General features: G+C 34.8%; 1 protein-coding gene across 1 annotated transcript in view; it reads left to right on the top strand.

Moving 5' to 3' along the window:
- The window catches only part of AGL (amylo-alpha-1, 6-glucosidase, 4-alpha-glucanotransferase), a 74,182-nt gene that overhangs the window by 34,172 nt on the left and 16,779 nt on the right, over positions 1-23,231 (top strand). The window contains exons 12-25 of the mRNA XM_036769035.1: positions 1,254-1,441; positions 3,999-4,122; positions 4,785-4,948; positions 5,228-5,329; positions 6,679-6,834; positions 6,928-7,078; positions 9,300-9,424; positions 9,516-9,628; positions 9,756-9,890; positions 14,705-14,835; positions 16,646-16,782; positions 17,038-17,171; positions 18,203-18,378; positions 21,524-21,626. Of these exons, the coding sequence (XP_036624930.1) occupies positions 1,254-1,441; positions 3,999-4,122; positions 4,785-4,948; positions 5,228-5,329; positions 6,679-6,834; positions 6,928-7,078; positions 9,300-9,424; positions 9,516-9,628; positions 9,756-9,890; positions 14,705-14,835; positions 16,646-16,782; positions 17,038-17,171; positions 18,203-18,378; positions 21,524-21,626 (1,939 nt within the window). The remainder of the gene's footprint in view (positions 1-1,253; positions 1,442-3,998; positions 4,123-4,784; positions 4,949-5,227; positions 5,330-6,678; positions 6,835-6,927; positions 7,079-9,299; positions 9,425-9,515; positions 9,629-9,755; positions 9,891-14,704; positions 14,836-16,645; positions 16,783-17,037; positions 17,172-18,202; positions 18,379-21,523; positions 21,627-23,231) is intronic.

Below are 23,231 nucleotides of genomic sequence, written 5' to 3'. Positions count from 1 at the left end.
TTGCGAAACAGTTTTTTTGTGTTACAGTCAGTAAGGAAAAATCACCACCAGCTGGAGATGGTCTAAGAAGGCTTCATAGAGGAGGAAGAACAGAACCTGGCACATAGGTGCTAGATAAATACTATCATTATCATCATCATTATTATTATTACTCTTGGTGATTCATTAGCTTCCATGGATTCATTTATCACCTCTATGCAGATGAATCTCAGTTCTCTGTATCAGTCTCTAGTCTTTTTCTTGACATCTAGTCTCATATCAAACATTGAATGTTTCAAACTGCGTATTCTGTAGGCATTTAAAACTCAATAATGACCCAAACAAAACTCATTATCTTCCTACCCCTTTTCCCTCCAAATCTTCCTCTCTTGTGAACTTCATTATTACTGTCAAAGACATCACCGTCCTTTCAATCGCTCAGGTTCCCAAATTTGGTGTCATCCTCAGTCTCACCTAACATCTAGTTAAATTGCCAAATCTTGTGGTTTCTATCCCCTCTATCTCTCCTATGAGTCTCCTCACCACTGATATAGCCCCCACCCTAATTCTGCCCCTCATCACCTCTTATTTATACTATTTTAATAGTGTCCTATTTAGTCTCAATTCCTCAAATCTTTACCCATTATAGTCAATATCCCCAGAACTGCCAAAGTGATTTTCCTAAAGAAGTCCAGCCAAGTCACACACAAATAACCACCCTCCCTCCTACCCAACACTTTCAGTTAATTCCAGTGGTTCCATATTGCCTCCTAGGTTCAAATATAAACTTTGCCATTAAAACTGTTCACAACCTGGCTTGTTATTCCAGTTTCATTTCATATCATTGCCCTCCACATACCCTACAGGCCAGCCAAACTGGCATTCTTAATATCCCTCACACATAATATCCCATCTCTTTTCTCCATGACTTTATATTGACTGTCTTTCTACCCCGAGTATTCTCCCTTCTCACCTCTGCCTTCCCTCAAGACTCAGTTTAAACACCATCTTTTTCAGGAGACCTCTCCCTGTCCCCACCTGTGCCTGCTCCTCTAAGGGTTACCTTTTATTGTTGTATGTATATTGTTTATAGTTTTTATGGTCACAATGTCTCCCTCATTAGAATATAAAGTCCTTGAGGGCAGAGACCTGCTCTTTTTTTTTTAATCACCCACATTTAACATAGTACCTAGAATACACTAAGTACCAAATAAGTGATTGGTGATTGATTCATAGTTTTGTACTATTGAAAGTAAGTTCTCTTTTTTATACAGGTTCAGAAGTTTATCTGAGGAGAGAGCTCATTTGCTGGGGTGACAGTGTTAAATTACGCTATGGAAATAAACCAGAAGACTGTCCATACCTTTGGGCTCACATGAAGAAATATACTGAAATAATTGCCACTTATTTCCAGGGAGTACGCCTTGATAACTGCCACTCAACGCCTATTCATGTAGCTGAGGTACAGGAAACTAAAACATATCTGTTATAAAAATAAATTCAGGAAAGCTAGGGGAGAGTATTTAAAGGAAAAAATAATATGCTGGCTTTTAATGATTAGATACTTTGTCTACCTTGGCTTATTAGTTGATTTTGTGATGATATTGCTACTTTTTGAAATATTTACAAATTAACATTTTCAATTTAACTTTTAAAGAATAGGGAAAAACATCTTTAAGCAATATAGTTTGTTGATAATTTGCAAAGTACTAGCAATTTATGGTTAATCTTTAGTTGATTATTTCAAGTTTCCTTTTAGTACTTTCATAACACTATAATGCTGTGTAGCATATTCTACATTTGCAGTGTGTATTCAAGTATATAGGTCTCTCCCTCTTCCCCTACCTGATTTTCCTAAGGGAAAATTTCTGACTTAATACCCTTACGAGTTATTTTGTTGTTTAAATAGTGATTGAAGAGGCATGAGCAAGTCACAGTCTAACTGGTTGAGGGAGTATACATGCTAATGAGATTATATATATATATATATATATACACACATACATAAATACACACGTATACATGTGCATATATATGTTGAATTATAGTTTTATGTATAAACACACACATATGCAAACATTATAACAGATAGTACCAATAAATGGCTTAAACAGAATCGATGGTCCTTTTTTGTCAGTAGAGCCACCACAAAAAGTATGAAGGTCATTCATCTTTATACTGTTAATTTCCTAATATCATACACATATCTAGCCAGAATTAATTTTTTAGTATATTTCTACATTACTGTAAGATGAAATGATTAAGATATTAATGTAGACTCTATTGTCATTGATGTTCTATCCCTTTGTAAAGAAGGACCATCAACTGTAATGGTAATACTAATGTATTTAGAAGCCCTTTATATTGTCATATTGAGTTAATTTTCTTATTAGCATGTAAATGTAAGTATAAGCATCAATAGTTCTGTTGTCTGCCTTCTGCTTTGGGCTTTTAGCAAGTCCTCTTGGGCCACAGCCAGCATTTGAAGCTATTAAGGCAGCTAGGTAGTACAGTGAGTAGAGTATGTGTCCTGTAGTCAGGAAGACCAGAATTCAAGTCCTGCCCCAGACACTAACTGTGTGACCCTAGACAAGTCATTCATCTGTAAAATGGGGATAAGAATGTTACACACCTCTCAGGGTGGTTGTAATGATAAAAATGAAATAATGTTTGTGAAATACTTTGCAAATCCTCAAGCACTATATAAATGCTAGCTATTATTATCTAGTGCAGTTTTGTAAATTCAGTATGCACTTACCTATTCTTAGGAGCCTATCATATTCTCCAGACTGATGTATATTTTGGCACCCTATCGGTAACCATTACTTTAACTTTCGTAGTATTATTTAGAGGTTTGTATTTGTCCATAACCTTAACTTCTACTATCTTTTTTTTAAATAAAAAGAGTGTGACATAGTGAATAGAGGATGGTCCTTGGAGTCAGGGAGGCCTGGGTACAAGCCTCATTTCTTAACCACACTGGCTATGTGACCCAGGTCCTGTCACTTGACCTCTCAGTGTCCCCAGGCAATAGTTAAGACTGTAGCTGGCAGAAAAGGTGCCAGACTGCATTGGAAGAGGGAATTCCTCACTTAGAATTTCCCACACCAATGAAATCACAAGACTAATCCCCCCAAAAAATTTTAATATTTTATGATATATCCTCAAAGAAGAGAAATAAAGATGCCCCTTGATGATGATGCTGAAAACATATATAAATATATATATATATATATACCCACATCAGTTCAGATAATTAAAACTTAAATTTTTGTTTATAATTTGAAATTGTTACAAAAGCCTACTATAAATCCCATAATACATAATTAGAATATGGGTTATCCTTATTACTTATTAATAGAATTCAGTATATTCATTAACCTTTCTACATATATTCTGGTAAATGGTTTCCTGCACAAGCCTGATAACTACTGGGTTAGCATTAGCTACCTGGCTCGCGCTAGCTTCAGGGTGCCCCTGCACAAGTGCAGGTTGTGTTTGTTAAGAGACTTTAAAAGTTTATTACAATCTGTAGGAGATGCTGGCTGCAGCCAGGTCAGTCAGACCTAATCTTTATGTGATAGCTGAACTCTTCACGGGCAGTGAGTACCTCGACAATGTCTTTGTCAATCGCCTGGGAATTACCAGTCTGATTAGAGGTATTAAAAATCAATAGGAAGCCATGCAAGATGCATTGTTATGATCCATATTTTTTTAATGTGACACTAACATTCTCTTTCTTTTTCTTTTTTTTTCCCTTGTATCCTTATGTCTCTTGTAAATTCTAATTTTTTTTTTGGCTGCATACATTGATCCATTCTCATACTGGCTGTGTGTGTGTTGGGTTTCTTTGTCATACATATGTATATTTAAATTCATTTGGGATTTCTTTTTGGCTTTCTGTTTTGTCCTGCTGCATGGCAATTCCCTGTGTCTAATCTATGCCTAGTCTCATGTTCTTTTTATTATTCTTGCCCTTCTCACCTGCTTCTCTTGCTTTTGTGGTCATGTTTTTGTAGTATATGCTTGATGCTGCTAGGAAATTACAGCCCAATTTGTATGTAGTGGCTGAGCTGTTCACAGGAAGTGAGGAGCTGGACAATATCTTTGTGACTAGACTGGGCATTAGTTCCTTAATAAGAGGTAGGCTTGCCGTAGTGTAATTTTTTTTTGTCTAAAAAGCATGCATGATATTAGTTTAGTTGATGAAAAGGCATTTATTAGTCATGCACATTGCTTGGCAGGTTGCAATGCAATTAATTAAAATAAAAAGGTCTTGTAGTTGTTCATTCAAAGTAATGACTAAGGATAATTGGACTTCAATTTGCAGTTTATTGTAGGAATATGTCATCAGTAACATATTCCTCCTATTAGAACAAGGCATTTCATTTGAAATTGAAAGATCAATTGGATCAATCAGTGAGATTCATTAATTGTGGATGTACATGATTTAAAACAGAAAATTCCAAACCATTTTTTGGTAGCTGAAAAAAAAATGCCTGACTTTCCTCCTTGAAACCTGGTGGTATCTTTGAGTTTCTTTTACTAGCCACCTTGTAGCCAAATCCTTTGTGAATGCTGAATATTCGCTTTACATGAAACATTTATTTTCAGTCAAATTATATAAGCATATCTCCTACCAGTTAAATATTCGAGTTTGTTTTAGAAAGCTAAAACCTTGGTTACTCTTATAGTAGTTTTACTCTTTGTATAGATTGCATGGTATTCATCCTGGCAGTAAGAATTATTAATACTTTATAGAATGTTGCTTGAACAAGTTACCAATGTATGTTCTTTCACTGCAGAGGCAATGAGTGCTTATAATAGTCACGAAGAAGGCAGACTAGTTTACCGATATGGAGGAGAACCTGTTGGATCCTTTGTCCAACCATGTTTGAGACCTTTAATGCCTGCTATTGCACATGCTTTGTTCATGGATATTACACATGATAATGAGTGTCCTATTGTGGTAAGCATCTGATCTGTTTCTTATTTGTTATTTTTGCTAAATGTCATATGTAGTATACTGATTTTCCAGATTCAAAATTTGTAAAGGATCAGATCATCAGAATACTGTTAAGGGTTTGTGACATTGACATAGTGGGTATTTAGAATAAATGCTGCTAATTGATTGGTTAAAAAATAGTCTATATGAAAATTTAATGTTGTGCAGTTATCTTTCTCTTCAATTTTTTTTATGATGACACTATGTATAGCTCTGAAAGAAAATACCTTTTTTTCTCCCTAGCATCGGTCAGCATATGATGCTCTCCCAAGTACCACAATTGTTTCCATGGCTTGTTGTGCTAGCGGAAGTACTAGAGGCTATGATGAATTAGTACCTCATCAGGTATGTATGTGTGAATTTTAAAATACAGTTTCATAAATATATTAGTGTAATAAATTGGCTTAATTTTTTTACTTTGATTCTTTTTTTAAAATAAATTTTATTGTTATCTTTTGTTTTTACATCCCTTAAAAGTTCAGTAAATTTGATCAGTGCATAGAAAAAGTATAACAATATATTCAGTGTTTAATGTTTGTTGTCATCCCCTCCACCTCGAAAAAGGAGTAGGGAGAGGTGTGTATTTATATCTTTTATTTAAGGGTCAAGCTTGTTCTTTCATTTTCAGTTCTTTTGTGGCTATTGTTCTTTCCTTTTACATTTTTGATTGTTATAGTCATTGTTCATATTTTTTTCTTGGCTCTCCTTATTTCATTTTCCATCAGTTCATGTAAGTCTTTCCATACTTCACTGTATTCTCTTTGTCATTTCTTACAGCATAGTATCATCTCATTATATTTATGTACCACAGTTTGTTTAGTCGTTCCCAAATTGATGGGCATCTAAATTCTTTCCAGTTCTTTGCTACCACAAAAAATGCTGCTATAAATATTTTGGTGTATATGGGGCCTTTCATGTTTTCTATCTGTGACATCCTTGGGGTATATGCCTAGTAGTGGAATATCTGGGTCAAAAGTTAAGAACATTTTAGTTATTTTATTCATATAATTCCAGTTGCTTTCCAAAATGGTCATACTGATTCACAGCTTCACCAGTAATGTATTAGTGCTCCTATCTTTACACAACCCCCCTAACATTGACTATTTCTGTCTTTTATCATCTTTGCCAATTTGTTGGATGGGAAGTAAAACTTTAGTTGTACATGTCTCTTATTAGTGATTCAGAGCATTCTTTTCTATGGTTATTAATAGTTTGCAATTTTCTTTGAGAATACTTTGTTCATATCCTTTGACCGCTTTTCTATTGAGAAATGGCTTTTGTTTTTAGTCTTTTATATTTGTTAGTTGTCTGTACATCTTGAATACTAAACCCTTATCAGAGAAATTTGATAAAAGGATTTTTTCCCATTCAACAACTTCTCTTCTTATCCTAGAGACATTAATTTTGTTTGTGCAAAAGCATTTCAGCTTCATATAATAAAAATTGTGTATCTTTTGAAATTAGCTATATCCCTTGTTAGGTTAAGAATGTATTTCCTACCCATAGCAGTAAAAACTATGTGATCTGTTTCTCTTCTAATTTCTTAATGATATGTTCTTTAATATTCACATTTTGTATTTGCTTTGAACTTATTGTGGAATAACTTCAATTCTTATTGTTGAAGAATCATTGTTTTTCTTAATGTGTGTGTGTGTGTGTGTGTGTGTGCGCGCGCATGTATTGCTTTTTTGTAGATTTCTGTAGTGTCTGAAGAACGGTTTTATACTAAGTGGAATCCTGGTGCATCTCCTTCAAACACAAGCGAAGTTAACCTACAAAGTGGAATTATTGCTGCAAGACGGGCCATTAATAAGTTACACCAAGAGCTTGGAGCTAAAGGTTTTATTCAGGTATAGAATTAGATTATTGCTACAATTTAAAAGACTTACACTAAAGCTGAACTTCATGGGGAAATAGCTAATTTTTTTGTTTACTTTCCTCAGGTGTATGTTGATCAAGTTGATGAAGATATAGTAGCAGTAACACGACACTCACCTAGTATCCATCAGTCTGTAGTGGCTGTGTCTCGAACTGCATTCAGGAATCCTAAGACATCATTTTACAGCAAAGAAGTTCCTCAGATGTGCATCCCAGGTAATACAATCCAGCTTGTTTAAATAATTACAGCATGTGGCTGTATTTTTCCATTAGATAACTTCACCCTTAGGTTTTTACTCCACTCCAGATTTGCCATCAGACTTTTATTTGCTTTATTATCTTTGTATTTATATAGCACAGAAATTTAGAGTTGGAAGGGGTTTAATCAGATTGTGTCATCCAACACATACCTGAAAAAGAGGCTCCACTACAACATATCCAACAAGTAGTCATCCAACCTCTCTGTGAAGACATCTAATAAGGGAAGACCCATTCCTTCCCATGGCAGTCCATTACACTTTGAGACAGCTCTGAGTGTTAGGAAGTTTTTCTTGACATTAGCCTAAATTTACTTCTGTAAAATTTCCACAAGTTTTTCCTAGTTCTGCCCTTTGGAGCCAGATAAACAAATTTTGTCTAATTTGTCTTGTGGATGATAAACTCTTCAGAAACCCAGCTATCATTTCTTTAGTCTTTTCTTTTCTGGGTTAAACCTCTCCAGTTCTTTTAATCAATCCTCATTTCACATCAGTACAGAGTTATTTATTATCCTGTCTACCCTACTCTGGATCATGGATCTTTCTAAACTGTGGTCCCACAACTGAACACAGGACTCCAAATGAAGTCTGACCAGAGCAGAAGACATTGGAAATATAACCTTCTTCCTGAAGACTCTGAGCCTTTTAATTCAGCCCAAGATATCAGGAGTTTTTCACTATGATAGCACATTGCTGACTCATTGAGCTTGAAGTTGGGCATAAGACTACCTCACATCTTTTTCAGAACAACTGCTGTCCAACTGCACCTCCCCTATTTTACACTTATAATCTTTTTAAAGTCACAGGTAAGACTTTGCATAGCATAGTTGGTGGAGTCCTGCACTTGGTTAGGAAGACCTGACTTTGGATTCTGCCTCAAGACATACTAAGTATGCTGGCTGACTCTGGGTAAAAACTTCTCTCAGCTTCTTTTTCCTCCTTTGTAAAATGGAAATCATAGAAGCACCTACTTCAAAAGGTTAGACTAAGGATCAAATGGAATCTTATATGTGAAGTGCTATCTACTACTTTAGTAATCCTATTGCAAAAGAAATAAGGATAGTTTGGAATGGCCTGTTCTTGATGAAGCCATGCTGCTTCCTTCTAATTACCGCTTTCTTTTCTAGATGTTACTTGTTTCTTAAATGATCTGTTACAGAATTTTCACACCAAATTAAGGATACTGGCTTATAGTTTGCAAAATCTACTCTCTTCCCTTTTTTGAAAGTTAGGACAACACTTAACCCTTTTTCATTCCTGCATTAGTGTCACAATCTTTCAAATATCGTTGACAAACTTAGGCCTAGAAAATAGAAACAAAATAAGAGGTGAACATCTCTATTAGTAATCTTCGTATATGGATGATAATGCAGATTCATAGTTAGTTGAAGAATGTTGAATAACACATTATTGTTAACCTGGAGGAAGGTCTCTTGTGATAAACCCCCGGGGGTCTCTCCTCAGCTCTAGTTTATTTGACATTTGTACTTACGACTACTATTAACACTGAATGGCATTCATAAAAGCACAGTTTACAGATAGATAAAGTGAAAGTAATCCCTCTGTACCTTGTACTGGTAAGACTGTTTTGAAGTATTTTAAGATAATCAGGTTATAGTGTGCTGAGAGCAGTGTATTTTAAGATGATAAATGTATTCAAAACTATTTCTTGGAAAAATTAAAGGAACTGGTAATTAATAGCCCAGAGACTCTGAGCATACATGATAAATTTTCAGTTATCTCAAGCAGCTATCCTGTAGAAGAGGGATTAGTTTGTAGCTCCTGAGGAGATGGGCTAATAGTTCATAAATTTTAACAATAGGAGCTATCTGAAAACTGACTAGATTACTTTTTATGAGATAATGAGTTCCCTGTTAGTGGAAGTATTCAGCCCAAGACTGGATGGCACCTTAAAAGGTGTAGAGGAGATCCATTTATTGCATCAGGGATTTGACTTGTTTACCTCTAAGTGCTCTTCTGTCCTTACAATTCTGTGATTTTTATTGCATTTTCATCTCCAAATTGTTAGTGCTCCTATTTAACCCTCCTCTTTAGCTCCTATTTAACTTGTAATGGAACTAAAATTCTTTATACTTATAATTCAGAAAATTTAAAGGCATTAAAAATGACCATTTCCAAGTTACATTATAGCTGAAAAGTAATGTAATTTTTTCTTTCAGGCAAAATTGAAGAAGTCATTCTTGAGGCTAGAACTGTTGAAAGAAATACAAATCCATATAGAAAAGATGAGAATTCAATCAATGGAGTGCCAGATATCACAGTAGAGATTAAAGAGCATATCCAGGTATATATGACTTTTCTTTCAGTTATTACATGTAATATGTCAACGATGTTAGGATGGATTTACTTGACAGTTTAACTAATTTCTTTTTAAGCTCAATGAAAGTAAAATTGTGAAGCAAGCTGGAGTTGCCAAAAAAGGTGCTAATGAATATGTTCAAGAAATAGAATTTGAAAACTTAACTCCAGGAAGTGTTATTATATTCAGGTATGTTTATTGCCTTAAAATATTTAAACATATCATATACATGTGTGTATGATTGAAACATTTTTATCAGTCATACTGCTTTTTAACAAGTTATTCCATTTTATCATTTCTTCACTAACATTTTCAGAGTTAGTCTTGATCCTCATGCACAAGTGGCTGTTGGCATTCTTCGAAATCATTTGACACAGTTTAATCCTCATTTTAAAACTGGAAGCCTTCCTGTTGACAACGCAGATCCTATACTAAAAATTCCTTTTATTTCGTAAGTATGTCTTATTTGAGAGTCTGGTCAATTTTTAATACCTAATAACTGTTTATCTGATTAATATAATTTTGATTCTCTACTGCTTGAATAATATTATTACATATCTCAGTTTGTCAAGGATATATTCTCTAAGGTTTAAAAAATTTAGGCCTAACTGGTCCTAAAATCAGGTACAATAATTAAGTAAATAGGCAAAAGAAGTCAGTAATTGATAAATAAGATAAACATCTTAGAATTAAAAAACTTTTTTGTAATTGACAGCCTTTGTGCATCATATAGAAAAATCTTTAACATTAATTTTAAAAGTGAGAAATAAAAGAAGGCAAAGTATAATAGGGCACAAATTGGAATAACCAGTGGTATGAGCACTAAAAAGTATTGGGTGAATTAGATAATTTATTACTAGCTCTCACTGCTATTAATCCTCCAAACTTTCCCTTGAAGTACTTTAGTGGGAAACTACTTCCCAAACAACTTATGCCATAGTGTTTAAAATTTTTTACTTACATCAGGCTGAAATCTTCCTCACCAAAGTTTCTCTATCCATTCTGCCCTCTGGAGCAAAGGAGAACAAATCTGACCCTTCCTTTGTGTAACAGCTTTCCACTGCTTGGTCAGCAGTGACCCTAGCACTATTTATAAGCATATCATTATATAAAAGTGAGCTATGATCTTCAGTAATAAAAGTCTTAATTTTGACGTTCATCATAGGAAATTTTCTGATTCTTTAGAGATTATTGTTAGTTATTAGTTGAAGATTATTATGGTATTAATATACTACTTGCTGTAAGTCCCCAACTTCATTTTAAAATAACTTTGTAAGAGTTTGGGTATTGTGTCTTGTTTGGAATCTAAAGCACATTTCCCCCTAGAAATAATGTTACAGACTTTTTTTTTAATCCTGAGCAAACCTGTAGGCCTACTAAATCCATACAGCTAGCATATATTATTGCAATGCTAACATTGCAAACTAGTAGAAGTCAGACACTGATGCAAGTAATTAAACGAAAAAATAGTTAAGAAATACTGTTTATCTTGAATGCTGGCACTATAGGGCCACCGTACTAAAGGCCAGGTCCTTATCACTTCTCACCTAGCTATTGCAATAGCTTCCTAATTGATCTCCTGCCTCAATTCTCTTCCCTTTCCAATCTTCCACACAACAGTCAAATTGATATTCCTACAGGTTTGACCATGTCAATCAGCTCCCTATTCAGTAAACTCCAGTGGCTCCCTATTATCTCTAGCAGCAAGTACAGACTTATCTGTGCATTTAAAGACCATTATAACTTGATTCTGGTGTGCCCTTCTTACCTTACAGCTTTACATCTCTCCTGGACATCTATGGGACATCCAAACTAACCTTGCTGTTTTTCAAATACATTCATTGATCTCCTTTTCTATATGCCTTTGCAGAGTTTGTCCTCCATTCTTGGAATGGATTCCTTTTTGACCTGTGCCTCTTAGAATTTTTAGTTTCCTTCAAAGTTCCGCTCAGTTGCCCCCTTTTGCACAAGCTCTTTTCTGAACTTACCCCCACTCCCAGGAAATTACTTCGTATCTATTTGTATATATTTATATATGTACATATTGTCTCCTCTGTTCAAATATAAGTTCCCAGAGGGCAGGGAGTTTCACGTCTGTCTTTGCGTCCCCAGTACCTAGCCAATGCCCTGCACAGAGTATGTGCTTAATAAATGCTTGTTGAGTTATTGATTGAGAGAAGAGGGTGGATACTTTGGCAGAGATTTCAGAAGTGATCATCTTTTGTACACTTTCAATAATGTTAAGATTTGATGGCTCTGCTTCTTTTGTGATATAAAAAAGTGCCATATACAGAGACCAGTCAACTTGGATGGGTAGAAGAAAGCAATGCAACCCAATAACCCCAACAAAGACCTAAGACTGTCAGACCAAATAGTGATTGGGAAATCTAAGGAGAAACCAAGTGAGCATTAATCCAGCCCCCAACATACCAAACCAAGTACAACATACAAAAGTTTTAGGGACACAGCCAGAGTGGTCCTTAGGGGAAACTTTATATCTAAACACTTTTATCAATAAAAGAGAGAAAGGATAGATCACTGAATTAGGTATGAAACTTTTTTTAAAAAAGACTATAAAACCAAATTAAGAAGTGCTATGTAAATGATAACTACCATGTTGTGGTGCCATTGTCTAGACCTAATCAGTTCTTAGCCTAGCTGTGCTGAGGAACCGAGCATCCTCTTAGTGGGGAAGATGGAAAAGCAGTAAGCAAATAACAGTTTGTGTGTCAGTGGTTAAATATATGGGGCATGCCTTAATTAATTCTTCAATTAATAGCTCGAGGTAATTAGTAATAAAAATAGCTGACATTTTTCTGGTTCTTTACAGTTTACAAAATATTTGGCAAAAAATACATTTCCTCATTTGATACAGCTCTATGAAACAAATAAGTGTTAATAATCCCATTTTAAAGAAGAAACAGATTTATAGAGATCACATGATTTGCCCAAGGTCATACATATACCAGGTGGCAATGATTACTAATGGCAGAATCAAGACTCAAGCTCTTGCAGCTCCAAATCCATTGTCATTTTCACTGGCACACTGTTAACAATAGTCAGGTTCTCTACACAGAGAACATGGAAGAAGTTTAAAAACTCTTTAAACACAAAACTGGGGGGATTTGAAAAAGAAAATAAGTTTCCCAAACTGAAGAATATGACAACCCAAAGGACTTTTATAATATTTTTTCCCAACAGTTAATTTGGCAGTTCTTGGCAGAGTGGCAGGAAAGGAGGCACAGGATACTAATAATCATTCAGTTTTTAGACAATCCATAATAAACCTTCATTTCACACTTGGTGTTTTAAATGTGAAATCCTTAAAAACTGATGAGTTTACATATAATGGAGCCCACCACACTTACACTGTAATTCCAAAGTGCTGCTTGAAGAAGTGGCAACAGCACTAAAGAAAACAAAAATGAGAAAAGTACCTAGATCAGTGCATTCATTCGTACTGGAGGCAGCATTGTTTTGGAGGCATTAATGGAGCAATTCTCAGAGTAGCTAAAAAAGTGAAAAATGCTGGAAGCTTGTGGAGATTTGGGACCTTTTGTTACCCAAAAAAATGACCAAGACAACATTAATAACTCTTGACCTATATGTACAAAATTTGTATTAGAATAATCTACACATGAATTCATGCATCAATGCTGCCCTTGATGAAAATATTTGAAGGGAACTGCCAGGCCTTCAAAAATGATATTCCACTTTAGGCTACATTTTTTCAATCATAACATTGACTGGAAGATGTATAGAATATAAGATTCCCCTGTGCTATTTTTTGTTGACTACAAAAAATAATTTTACCCAGTAGAATAAATCTCCACTATAAAGGCTCACCTCCAACAAGGTAACTCCTGTGAATGTGTCAAAATCTTATACAATTTCTTTTAAGAAGTAACAACACTCTCAAAGTTCTAAAAACAAATGTTTAAAAAAAAAGTTGTTTTTACATGCAACTGGGAAATAAGATATACAGGCAATGGGGTACAGAAATCTATCTTGCCCTACAAGAAAGAAAGGGGATGGGCAGGGACTGAGGTGATAGAAGAGAAGGCAGACTGGGGAAAGGGGCAATCAGAATTTATGCCATCTTAGGGTGAGGGGAGAGGGTAGAAATGGGGAGAAAATTTGTACCTCAAAATCTTGTGGAAATAAATGTTGAAAACTAAAAATGTTAAATAAATAAATAAATGAAAGATGCAATTAAAAAAAAGTAACAACACCCTGTTCAACACTTATTATTCATATCAAGTGAGACATGAAACAGGGATATGAATATTCACCCACAGGTGTTTGTCATTGTCATGGAGGAAGTCCAGAACAAAGCCCAAGTCAGAAAAAAAAAATTCCTTACAGATGGTGACAGATTTCAGATGTTCATTTTTGCATATAACCCTAGGGCCTAGGTTAATTTTATCAAGCCCTGGAACCTTGTAACAGTGAATGTATTATGTCGTATGATAAATGTTTGGATATGAACCCATATAGTGCCCTTCCAACAGTACACATCTGCAAATGAACAGTGATGAGCTAACCTTGAATTGAACAAGAGGAAAGTGGGTTGGATTGCCTTTGAGAAATTTTATAATTCTTTTAATGACCCTAAGCTTCCTCCCAAGTGATTTTCAAACAGTTGAAATTAAGGATTACCCAAAGAGCAGTGGAGCAGCATATGGTGAGTGTAAGAATGCTGCAACATGTTACAAATGAGAAATTGTAGGGAAGACACTCTAAAAGACATAATTGGAGAAATGTATGACCAGAAGAGATAAAGCCAGTCAGGTGCCAAAATGAAGAACAACTAGTGGAACTGGCATCCATACCATAAGAGAATACAAAGAAGGCTCCTAGCATGTTGGATGGGTATTCTGTGGGAAATCTTATGGGAGGCCATGAATAAGAATCACAGAGGGTGGGTAGGTTGTTTGAAATCGATTGGAATCCTTATATTTGGATTTGTTCAGTTCTGAACATTAACTGAAATGCGGTTTTAAAAGCAGTTCCATTGTTTTCTGTATTTTTATTGACAGGTAGTTGAGCTATTTTGTAGTTTGCCTTTTTGTTCAGTTAGTCTTACTGAGGTTTCCACAATCATTTTAAAGTAGTATTTAACTTTGGGGAGATGAATTGGATGTTAATGTACTATAGGACTTGTGCTAATGGAATCACAGATCATATAAATATTGAAGCATGCTACAATATTTGAACTTGGTAGATGAAATAATCATTTGTCCTTACTTATTTTCTTATTCTTAGAATAGCATCCAAATTAACTTTGGCTGACCTAAACCAATTACTGTATCGCTGTGAGTCAGAAGAACAAGAAGATGGTGGAGGATGCTATAATATTCCAAATTGGTCATCCCTTAAATATGGAGGACTTCAAGGTAAGCAAGTTCAAGAACGCTTAAGCCTCTTTTTAGCTAAATTGGAGAACTGAAAGTGTTGTGGCTTCTATTTCTATATTGTGTTACAGTTACTTTTGTATGTGTTGTATCCTCCTGAGAGACTGCAAATCTTTAGCAGTGTTGGAGCCACGTGTTATGTATTTTGGTATCTTCCCCAGCTGGCAGTGCTTTACAATTAGTAGGTACTGAAACGGTTGTTGAATTGATTTTTATATTCCCCTCTAAGATCTTTTGTTGTGTTGTGCCTATAAGTAAATGGTTTGACTTGGATTTCTTTTATAACAAGAGTCAGTCTGTAGGTAGCACAGTGGATAGAGTGCCAGGCCTGGAGTCAAGAAGACTCATTTTCCTGAGTTCAAATCTGGCCTCAGACACTTACTAGCTGGATGACTCTGGGCATGTCACTTAACCCTGTTTGCCTCAGTTTGCTCATCTGTAAAATGAGCTGGAGAAGGAAGTGGCAAACCACTCCAGTATCTTTGCCAAGAAAACTCCAAATGGGGTCACAAAGAGTCAGATACAACTGAAACAAATAAACAAGTGCCTACTTTGTATAATATGGATAATAAAATGAAATAATATTTGTAAAGAGTTCTGCCAGCTTTAAAGTGCTTTTTAAAGAGCTAGGTATTATGTGCTAAGTGTTAGGGATACAAAGACAAGGAAAATAGCCCTCACCCTCAAGCCCTCTAGGAGCTTGCCTACATGTGAGTGTTATTTGAGTGAATATGTGATACACACAGAATGAATACAAGGCAGTTTGTGGAAGGAGTATATTAGCATCTGAGAAAATCAGGAAGAGCTTCATGTGGAAGGTAGAACTTTAGCTGAGTCTTTGAAGGAAACCAAGGGTTCCAAAAGATGAAGGTGAGGAAGGAGAACATTCTAGGCATGAGAGACAGCCTGAAAAGAAAAAAGGAAATAGTAGAGTCTTGTCTAGGTTAATTTCTGAATCAGTGACAGTATCCTGTTCCATTACATGTCAGTGTATGCAAGGTAAGTCCAGTACTGTTAAGTAAGCTTGTCTTACTGCCATTGCTTTGATATGTCATGGAACAGAGGTTCCAGACACATAGGAGTGCCAGATATGTTTCATTTATGTCTAAGTTCCAGACTTCTTGTCATTAGACCTGAAAGTGTTCATGTCACTTCAGAAACCTATTTCATTGTAATCCTACATATACAATTTACCATAGACATTACTTTTGCCTGCTAGAAAGATAGGTTCATTACCTTCATGTTTATCCTCCTACCCACACCTACTTTTGGGGAAGGAGATGGTTAATCATCTTTCATAGCTGTTGACTACAACCTAATTTATATAGGAATTTTTTGTACCTTGAAGAAAGCTGTGCATACATTAGATTTTTTACCTAATGCCAGAAGCCCCAAGACCAGCCAGCCCTTTGAACAAGAACATCCAAGTCACACAAAGCAGACCCAGTCCTTTCTGAAGGCTTCCAAGACAAACATACGTCTCATTGATGGGAGATTTGTCTCCCAAGTCCAAGTGATTCTCAGAATTTGCAGTACACCTTTCATTTCCATGATCCGTACACAGTATCTTTCACGTGTTCATCACCCAGATTTTAGTTTTAAATGCCAAGGGAGGTCTCACATTACCCATCTTTTATATACATAAAATGCCCATTCACTGTACTTGAAGAGTATTAGGCAAATGACAGCCCAGTCCATAACACTAAATTGTCTCTGGCCATAGTGAAATAAAAGATCATAGAATCATAGATTTAGAGCTGGAGTAGAACGTGATGTTTCTCTCTGTTTTCAGGTTTAATGTCTGTGTTAGCAGAAATAAGACCAAAGAATGACCTGGGTCATCCTTTTTGTAATAATTTAAGGTCTGGAGATTGGATGATTGACTATGTCAGTAATCGGCTGATTTCACGCTCAGGAGCTATTGCAGAAGTAAGTAGAACTGGTTTTTAGGGTGGACAGTGTTATCCCTAGATAGAAGTACTCTTCTGTGAAATTCATATATTTATATTTACATGGTTTTCTAATATTTGGCTAGCTGTTTTTTCGTATTGTCCTTTATTAGCAGTGAATGGAAATCTCACTGTTCCAATGCTAGATTGTAAAGTTAAGTGCTTGGTTTCTTCTTCTAAACTTAGCCAGCCTAGAAACAAACTTATATTAACTTTTCAATTATTATTCTAACAGGTCGGTAAATGGTTGCAAGCTATGTTCTTCTATTTGAAGCAGATTCCACGTTATCTTATCCCATGTTACTTTGATGCTATATTGATTGGCGTATATACCACTCTTCTGGATGTAGCATGGAATCAGATGTCAAGGTATAGCCAACAAAACTAGAATAAATGTTAATGTCTATAAAGAAAATGTATGTGAAGTCACTTTATTACAGTCTCTTTTATCAAAGGTACCAAAATTACAATACCAAATTTTAAATAAACAAGTAACATGAAAATAAGTTAATGAATGAATATTTGTCTTGAAATCATAGTCTTGGAAAGGATTTTGAGTGGCCATTTAATTTATTAACAGGAGCCTAAAGGAGTCTCATACCTAAATAGTCTCAAATACAAGATTGTCCTATAAGACTCAGAAAAAGCACCATTGGGAAAGTTGACCTAGTTTCAGTTTTTCTTATTTGTCATTTTATATTATCGTAGAACTTATCAAAAATGTTTGTTTTTTAGTGTCTTTACCTATTACTTTAGTCCTATTTGCAACAGTCCTTAAATTTTTTTTTCTGATATAATGATGAATCAGACTTGTAAAGATTTTGGCCTTAGAAGTAAATGATAAATTGTATTTCACTTTTTATAAAAACACACAAAATTGGTAGAAAAGTTTATAAAATAAAATTCCAAGCCAAAAGTTCCTATTTCATAAGCTTCCATGTAATAATAAATTATTGTGATCTTTTCATATTAGAAATAAAATAAAAGAATTTTCTACCACTTCTAGCACCTAATCAGTTCAGAATTCTTAGCCAGATAATTCAGTATAATGTGTTAGAGTTGGAGTCAGGAAAAATTGAGTTCAAATCCTTCCTCAAACACTTACTAGCTTTGTGGCCCTACAATGAGTCACTTAAATTCTCTCAGCCGCAGTTTTGTCATATGTAAAATGGGGGTGATAATAATAGCATCTACCTTACAGAGTTATCCTCATTTAAGGATAAAATAAGATAGCATGTAAAGCACTTTGCAAAAATTAAAAGTGCTATATAAGTTATAGTTATGTTTATTCAACAGAACGAACTTTATCAGCGCATCACATGTGTGATAATTACTGTGGAGATAGGATATTAGAATGGAGGAATGCAAATTAAATAATTACTAACTTTTTTTTATCACAGCTTTGTTCAGAATGGTTCAACATTTGTAAAACACCTTTCACTGGGTTCAATTCAAATGTGTGGAGTAGGAAAGTTCCCCTCTCTTCCCCTTCTTTCTCCCTCGCTTCCTGATGTTCCATACAGACTAAATGAGGTAACCAGAGAGAAGGAGCAATGCTGTGTTTCTATAGCTGCTGGTAAGAAATATATGATGTTTAAAATGTATGACTGTACCATATTCTAAGAGAAACTGTAGTTTTTTTAAGAGGGTATATGATGATTTATAATTTGTGGTACTATAAAAAAGTTGTGGTTTTTGTACATAATCTGTGTTTGGTGTGAAGACTTTTCACTAGCCAAATTCATCTGTGTAATTATTTCCATTCAGTCCTCTTCTACTTACTCCCTTGATCCTGTTCACTTTTCTCCAATATTTAATTTTTAGACTCTTTTCTTGCCAGTGTACTTTTAAGTCAACCAAACCTTGACGGCTATTTAGTTGCACTCACATTCTTTGAAAGATTTATGATAAATTAGCAGTCTTTGTAAGTAGCAAGTAAGAATAAAACCTGAATGAAATAATAAATGTAAACAGGAAAAACCTAGTAAGATGAATGGAAAAATACCAGAAAGTACTAAAAGAATGTCTGACCAAGACCTTTTAAAAATATTTTTTTAAATATCTTTACCCTACTTAGAAGGGAAAGAAAGGCTTGGCAACTGAACCCTACACTCATTTCTACAAAGAGTTGTTAATTGGATATATTTTGGTTTCTAAATTGGTCTCTTCCATCTTTTTCTCTGAAATTTCCTGGAATAGCAAGTTGTACATAATAGATATCCAGTTGCATGTGCAATCATTTTTTATGATGTTATGTTGTGAAAATGCATATTTTATTCCATAAATTAAAAATAAAATAAATTTTTAAAAAAGAAAAAAAAAGAAATTTCCTGCCATATGAGTCTATCAGAAGCTACTTTAAAAGATGACTTTGTGTTTTTCTATAATGATTAAGTAAATCCTTTTCCCCACATTTCTGTGCTAAAGATTGCTGTGAATAAAAGACATAAAGGACATGACATCCTATTTGAAGATATTTCTCATTACATATCATTGTAGAACAATCCTCAGTGGAAATTGATTTTATGGAATTGATAAAACAGAAAATAGATAGTGCTATTTTAAGGTCCCCTTCACTCATTTCTTCGTGTTTTGGCCATCTTGGAAAGACTTTTCTTGCCTATCTAAAAAGCAAAAAGAAAAAGGCTGAGGGAGTAATAAGTGCTTTAAAAGCCCTGGAAGTAGCAATTAAGGAATTAGTGGATTTGGATTGACAACCTGTGAACGAACAGCCCCTCAGAGCAGTGGAAACACCACCTTAACTTTCATATTAAATAACCAGACTATTATATGAGGTACTCTGGCTTTTATATTTGTTTTATGAGAATCTATGCAGAGAGACAAAACAGCGTTGAACTTGACCTGGCTTCTCTACTTTTTGTTTGTAAGGCATTGCTCTAGAAATGTATTATAACTTTTTTTCCACTCAAGTACAAAAAAATGGGTTTTACTATGCAGAATTTTCCTTTCCAGGAATGCTTCTTTTCCATGTATGGAGAGATATCTAATTTCAACTCTGATCTTTCAGTAATGACATAATAGCATTTATCTACTTTTATCAGAAACAGTTCTAATTGATCTAACCTGAGTTTTGTATTTTAAGAGATTCTCTTATCTTTCGCTTCTCAAAGCATGTTTTGGACTTAGTCTTCTTTCTCTGTAAATTTTTTCCCCCAATTCTTTGACATTTGTTCTGCTTCACTCTAGTGTAATTCTTTTGTTGGAGTGGTCTTTAATTGAAATACGGCTTTGTTTTTGCTGTGTTGCTTCATGCTGATTCTCTTTGGTCACCATAGAAGCAGTATATTCAGATGAAAAGAGAGACACCAGACTTACCCACAGTTTTTACTTCCCTTTTTGTTCTTTCAGTCATTCAAGTCATTCACTTGGCAAAGGAACCCTTGCTTTCTTCTGTGTAGATTGGAATTTTATAGACAAAAATGACGAAAAATGAAGTAGTTCTGCCAAGTGAAGGAGGGTCTTTATTTTTAATGACAGGAATTTAGAAAGATGTGTACATTTTTATTAGTCTCTAAAATAATCAATGTAAAACAATAAAATTCAAGTATGATCTTCAAATCCTTAGACCATAAAAATACAGATTTCTAATGAACCATCAAGATAAAGAAAATCAGACCTTGAAATATGAGCCACGTGGTTCTGAATGCTTTTGTTTCTAGTAATCCATTTCAATGGGTGGTAAAGGGGAGGGTGAACTTTCTTGTTTGCTTTTTGCTTTGTAGCGTTCTCTTTTTGTTCGGGTTTGTTTTTTCATTTGTTTAGCTTGGATTTTTTTTTTCACCTTCCTTGACATAGAAGAAAATGGAACATCAAATTAATTACAGCAAGGCCAATGGGCTATTTAATATTTAGAGTTTAAATGTAGAGTATCGAGTAATATTCAATATTGACTAGTCATAGTAGTAGAAACAACCATAATCTCAGACTCATTTCTACCTGTTGCCTTTAAACTTAAGAGTAACCCTCTGTTGAAATTATTTTTAATATTAGAGTATATGTCTTTTCAGGTTTCTTAAATTTGGTATCAAAAAATTGTAATCTATTGAAAGATTATTTAAATGTATGTGTTTATATACGTATATATTTAACTCAGATAAAAATATTCATTAGTAACAATGCTTCAATTCTGCTTTCTTTTTTCTCTGTAGCAATGGTTCTCAAACTCTTTGGTCTCAGGACCCCTTAAAAACTCTCTTAAAAATTGAGGACTTCCTCCCCAAAGAACTTTTGTTTATGTGGTTTGTAGCTACTGATATATATCATATTAGAAATTAAAATGCCTTAGTAATATTATAAAATGTAGTCTTGACATAATAAACCCTCTGTACGGGTCTCAGGTTCCCAGACCAAACTTTGAGAAATGCTTCTTTATAATGAAAGGCAGCAACATGGCCTAGTGGATAGAGTGCCAGGTCTAGAGTCAGAAAGATTCATCTTCCTGAGTTCAAATCTGGCCTCATATACTTATGAGCTGTATGACCCTAGGCAAGTCACTTAACCCTGTTTGCCTCAGTTTCCTCATCTGTAAAACGAGCTGGAGAAAAATGGCAAACTACTCTAGAATCTTCGCAAAGAAAAACCCAAATGGGCTCATGAAGAGTCAGGCATGACTGAAAAGTGACTGAAAAAAAAATGAAGTTCTGTAGTGATCCTAGTTTGTGATTAAGAAAAATTGATATTTTGTTATGATTTTCTACTAGGCTTACCTCATTTTTCATCTGGTCTGTTCCGCTGCTGGGGAAGGGATACCTTTATCGCTTTTAGAGGTCTACTGCTGATTACTGGACGCTATTTAGAAGCCAGGTAGGATGTCACTAAATCACAGTTCACATACATATACAAATATTGCTACTTACCTGTTCATTATAATTTATTTTAATTCATCTTCTCTTGTTAATATTAGAATAAGATTCTTTTCACATACTCATTGCGATACTTCATTTAGGTCCTATATTATGAGAGGTTTTTTTCTGATGTATTAACCAAGACAGATGATTATAGGGATACTTCTCTTAACATCATATGCCAGAAAATATGATTTCTATTCTACATTTAAGTATAAAAATAGACATGATATGATCTGCTTATTGCTAGTACACCATTTTTTGTTTTCCATGAGGAGGCAGTGCTTTCAGATTTCTAATCTCATTTGTTTTTTATTTGACTTTTAATATGTCTCTGACTTTATGTTGCCTCCTAAGATTGACCAGTTTCAGCAATGTGTGTGACTAATCAGCTGTGATTAAAACAAAACAAACCAATATGAATTAAAAGCCTGTAACTTTAAAAGGTATATTTAATTTAAAAGACATCATAACATTTCATTTATTCAGTATCTTCTAGGAATGAGGTTTTTCTCAGTTATTTTTCAAGTAACTAAAGTTATCCCTTTAAGTGTCAAAGCAATTTAGAAAACAAGCTGGAATAGTGACTTGGAATTATACACAGAGTCAGCTACATAGTACAGTGGAGGGAGCACTGGGCCTGGAGCCAAGAAAACATGAATTCAAATTCCACCTCAGACACATTCTAGCTGCATGACCCTCAGCAAGTTACTTAAGCTCTCTGTTCCTCAGTTTCCTTCCCTTCATAAAATGGGGACAGTAATAGCACCTTCCTTCCAGGATTGTTGTAAGGATAAAATAATATGTAAAGGGCTTTGCAAACCTTAAAGTAATACATAAGTGCTAGCTATTGTTATGTTATGAGCATCTGTTTTTATTTAACTGTTTATAAAAGTAGCCAAGCTATGGGTGTGGAAGAGTCTAAGGCTCTTTATCATTATAGTAAAAGCTTCCCAACTGCTTTGCTGAAGAACTAGAAAATAGGCACTTCCGGGTCCCGTTCACCAGCACCCTCTCTTTACACACAAGAAACTGTGATCCCGTGGATTCCATGGTTTTGCCTTGTTTCTTCGGGAATGTAAAGGAAAAGACTACATATGTAATCAAAGGGACTGAGTTAGATTAAGTGGCTCAGCGGCCTGATGCTGGTCTGTCCTGGGGCAGGTCATTTATCCTTTCTGGGCCTCACCTTCCTCACTTGTAAAACAGCTTTGAATGAGGTAACTTCTCAAGCGCCATGTAGCTCTGAATATATGATCCTGTAATACATTTATTTCATCAATGTGAGTGTTCACTGTAGCAAAAACTCAGATCACAACCTCTCCAGGTTTTAATGGATGGTTTCATGAATTGCTGTGGCCAAAAAAAAAAGAAAGAAAAAGTTCATCCACTGGTAACAAGCTATTGAAGAACTTCTCTGAACTTAGTGGGCTAATCCTTGAACAATAAATGGTCAACCTCTGTGCCCATACTCAAGGCTTTACCAAAATAAGACTTACTAGAGCTTTATAATCTGCCCACATAACTTTTTAAGAACCTAAGGTCATCACCACACTATGATTAG

Source organism: Trichosurus vulpecula, chromosome 7, assembly GCF_011100635.1.
Source record: "Trichosurus vulpecula isolate mTriVul1 chromosome 7, mTriVul1.pri, whole genome shotgun sequence".
Taxonomy (NCBI): Eukaryota; Metazoa; Chordata; class Mammalia; order Diprotodontia; family Phalangeridae; genus Trichosurus; species Trichosurus vulpecula.
The sequence above is the reverse complement of the archived record's forward strand: the minus strand, read 5'-3'. Positions and strand labels throughout refer to the sequence as shown.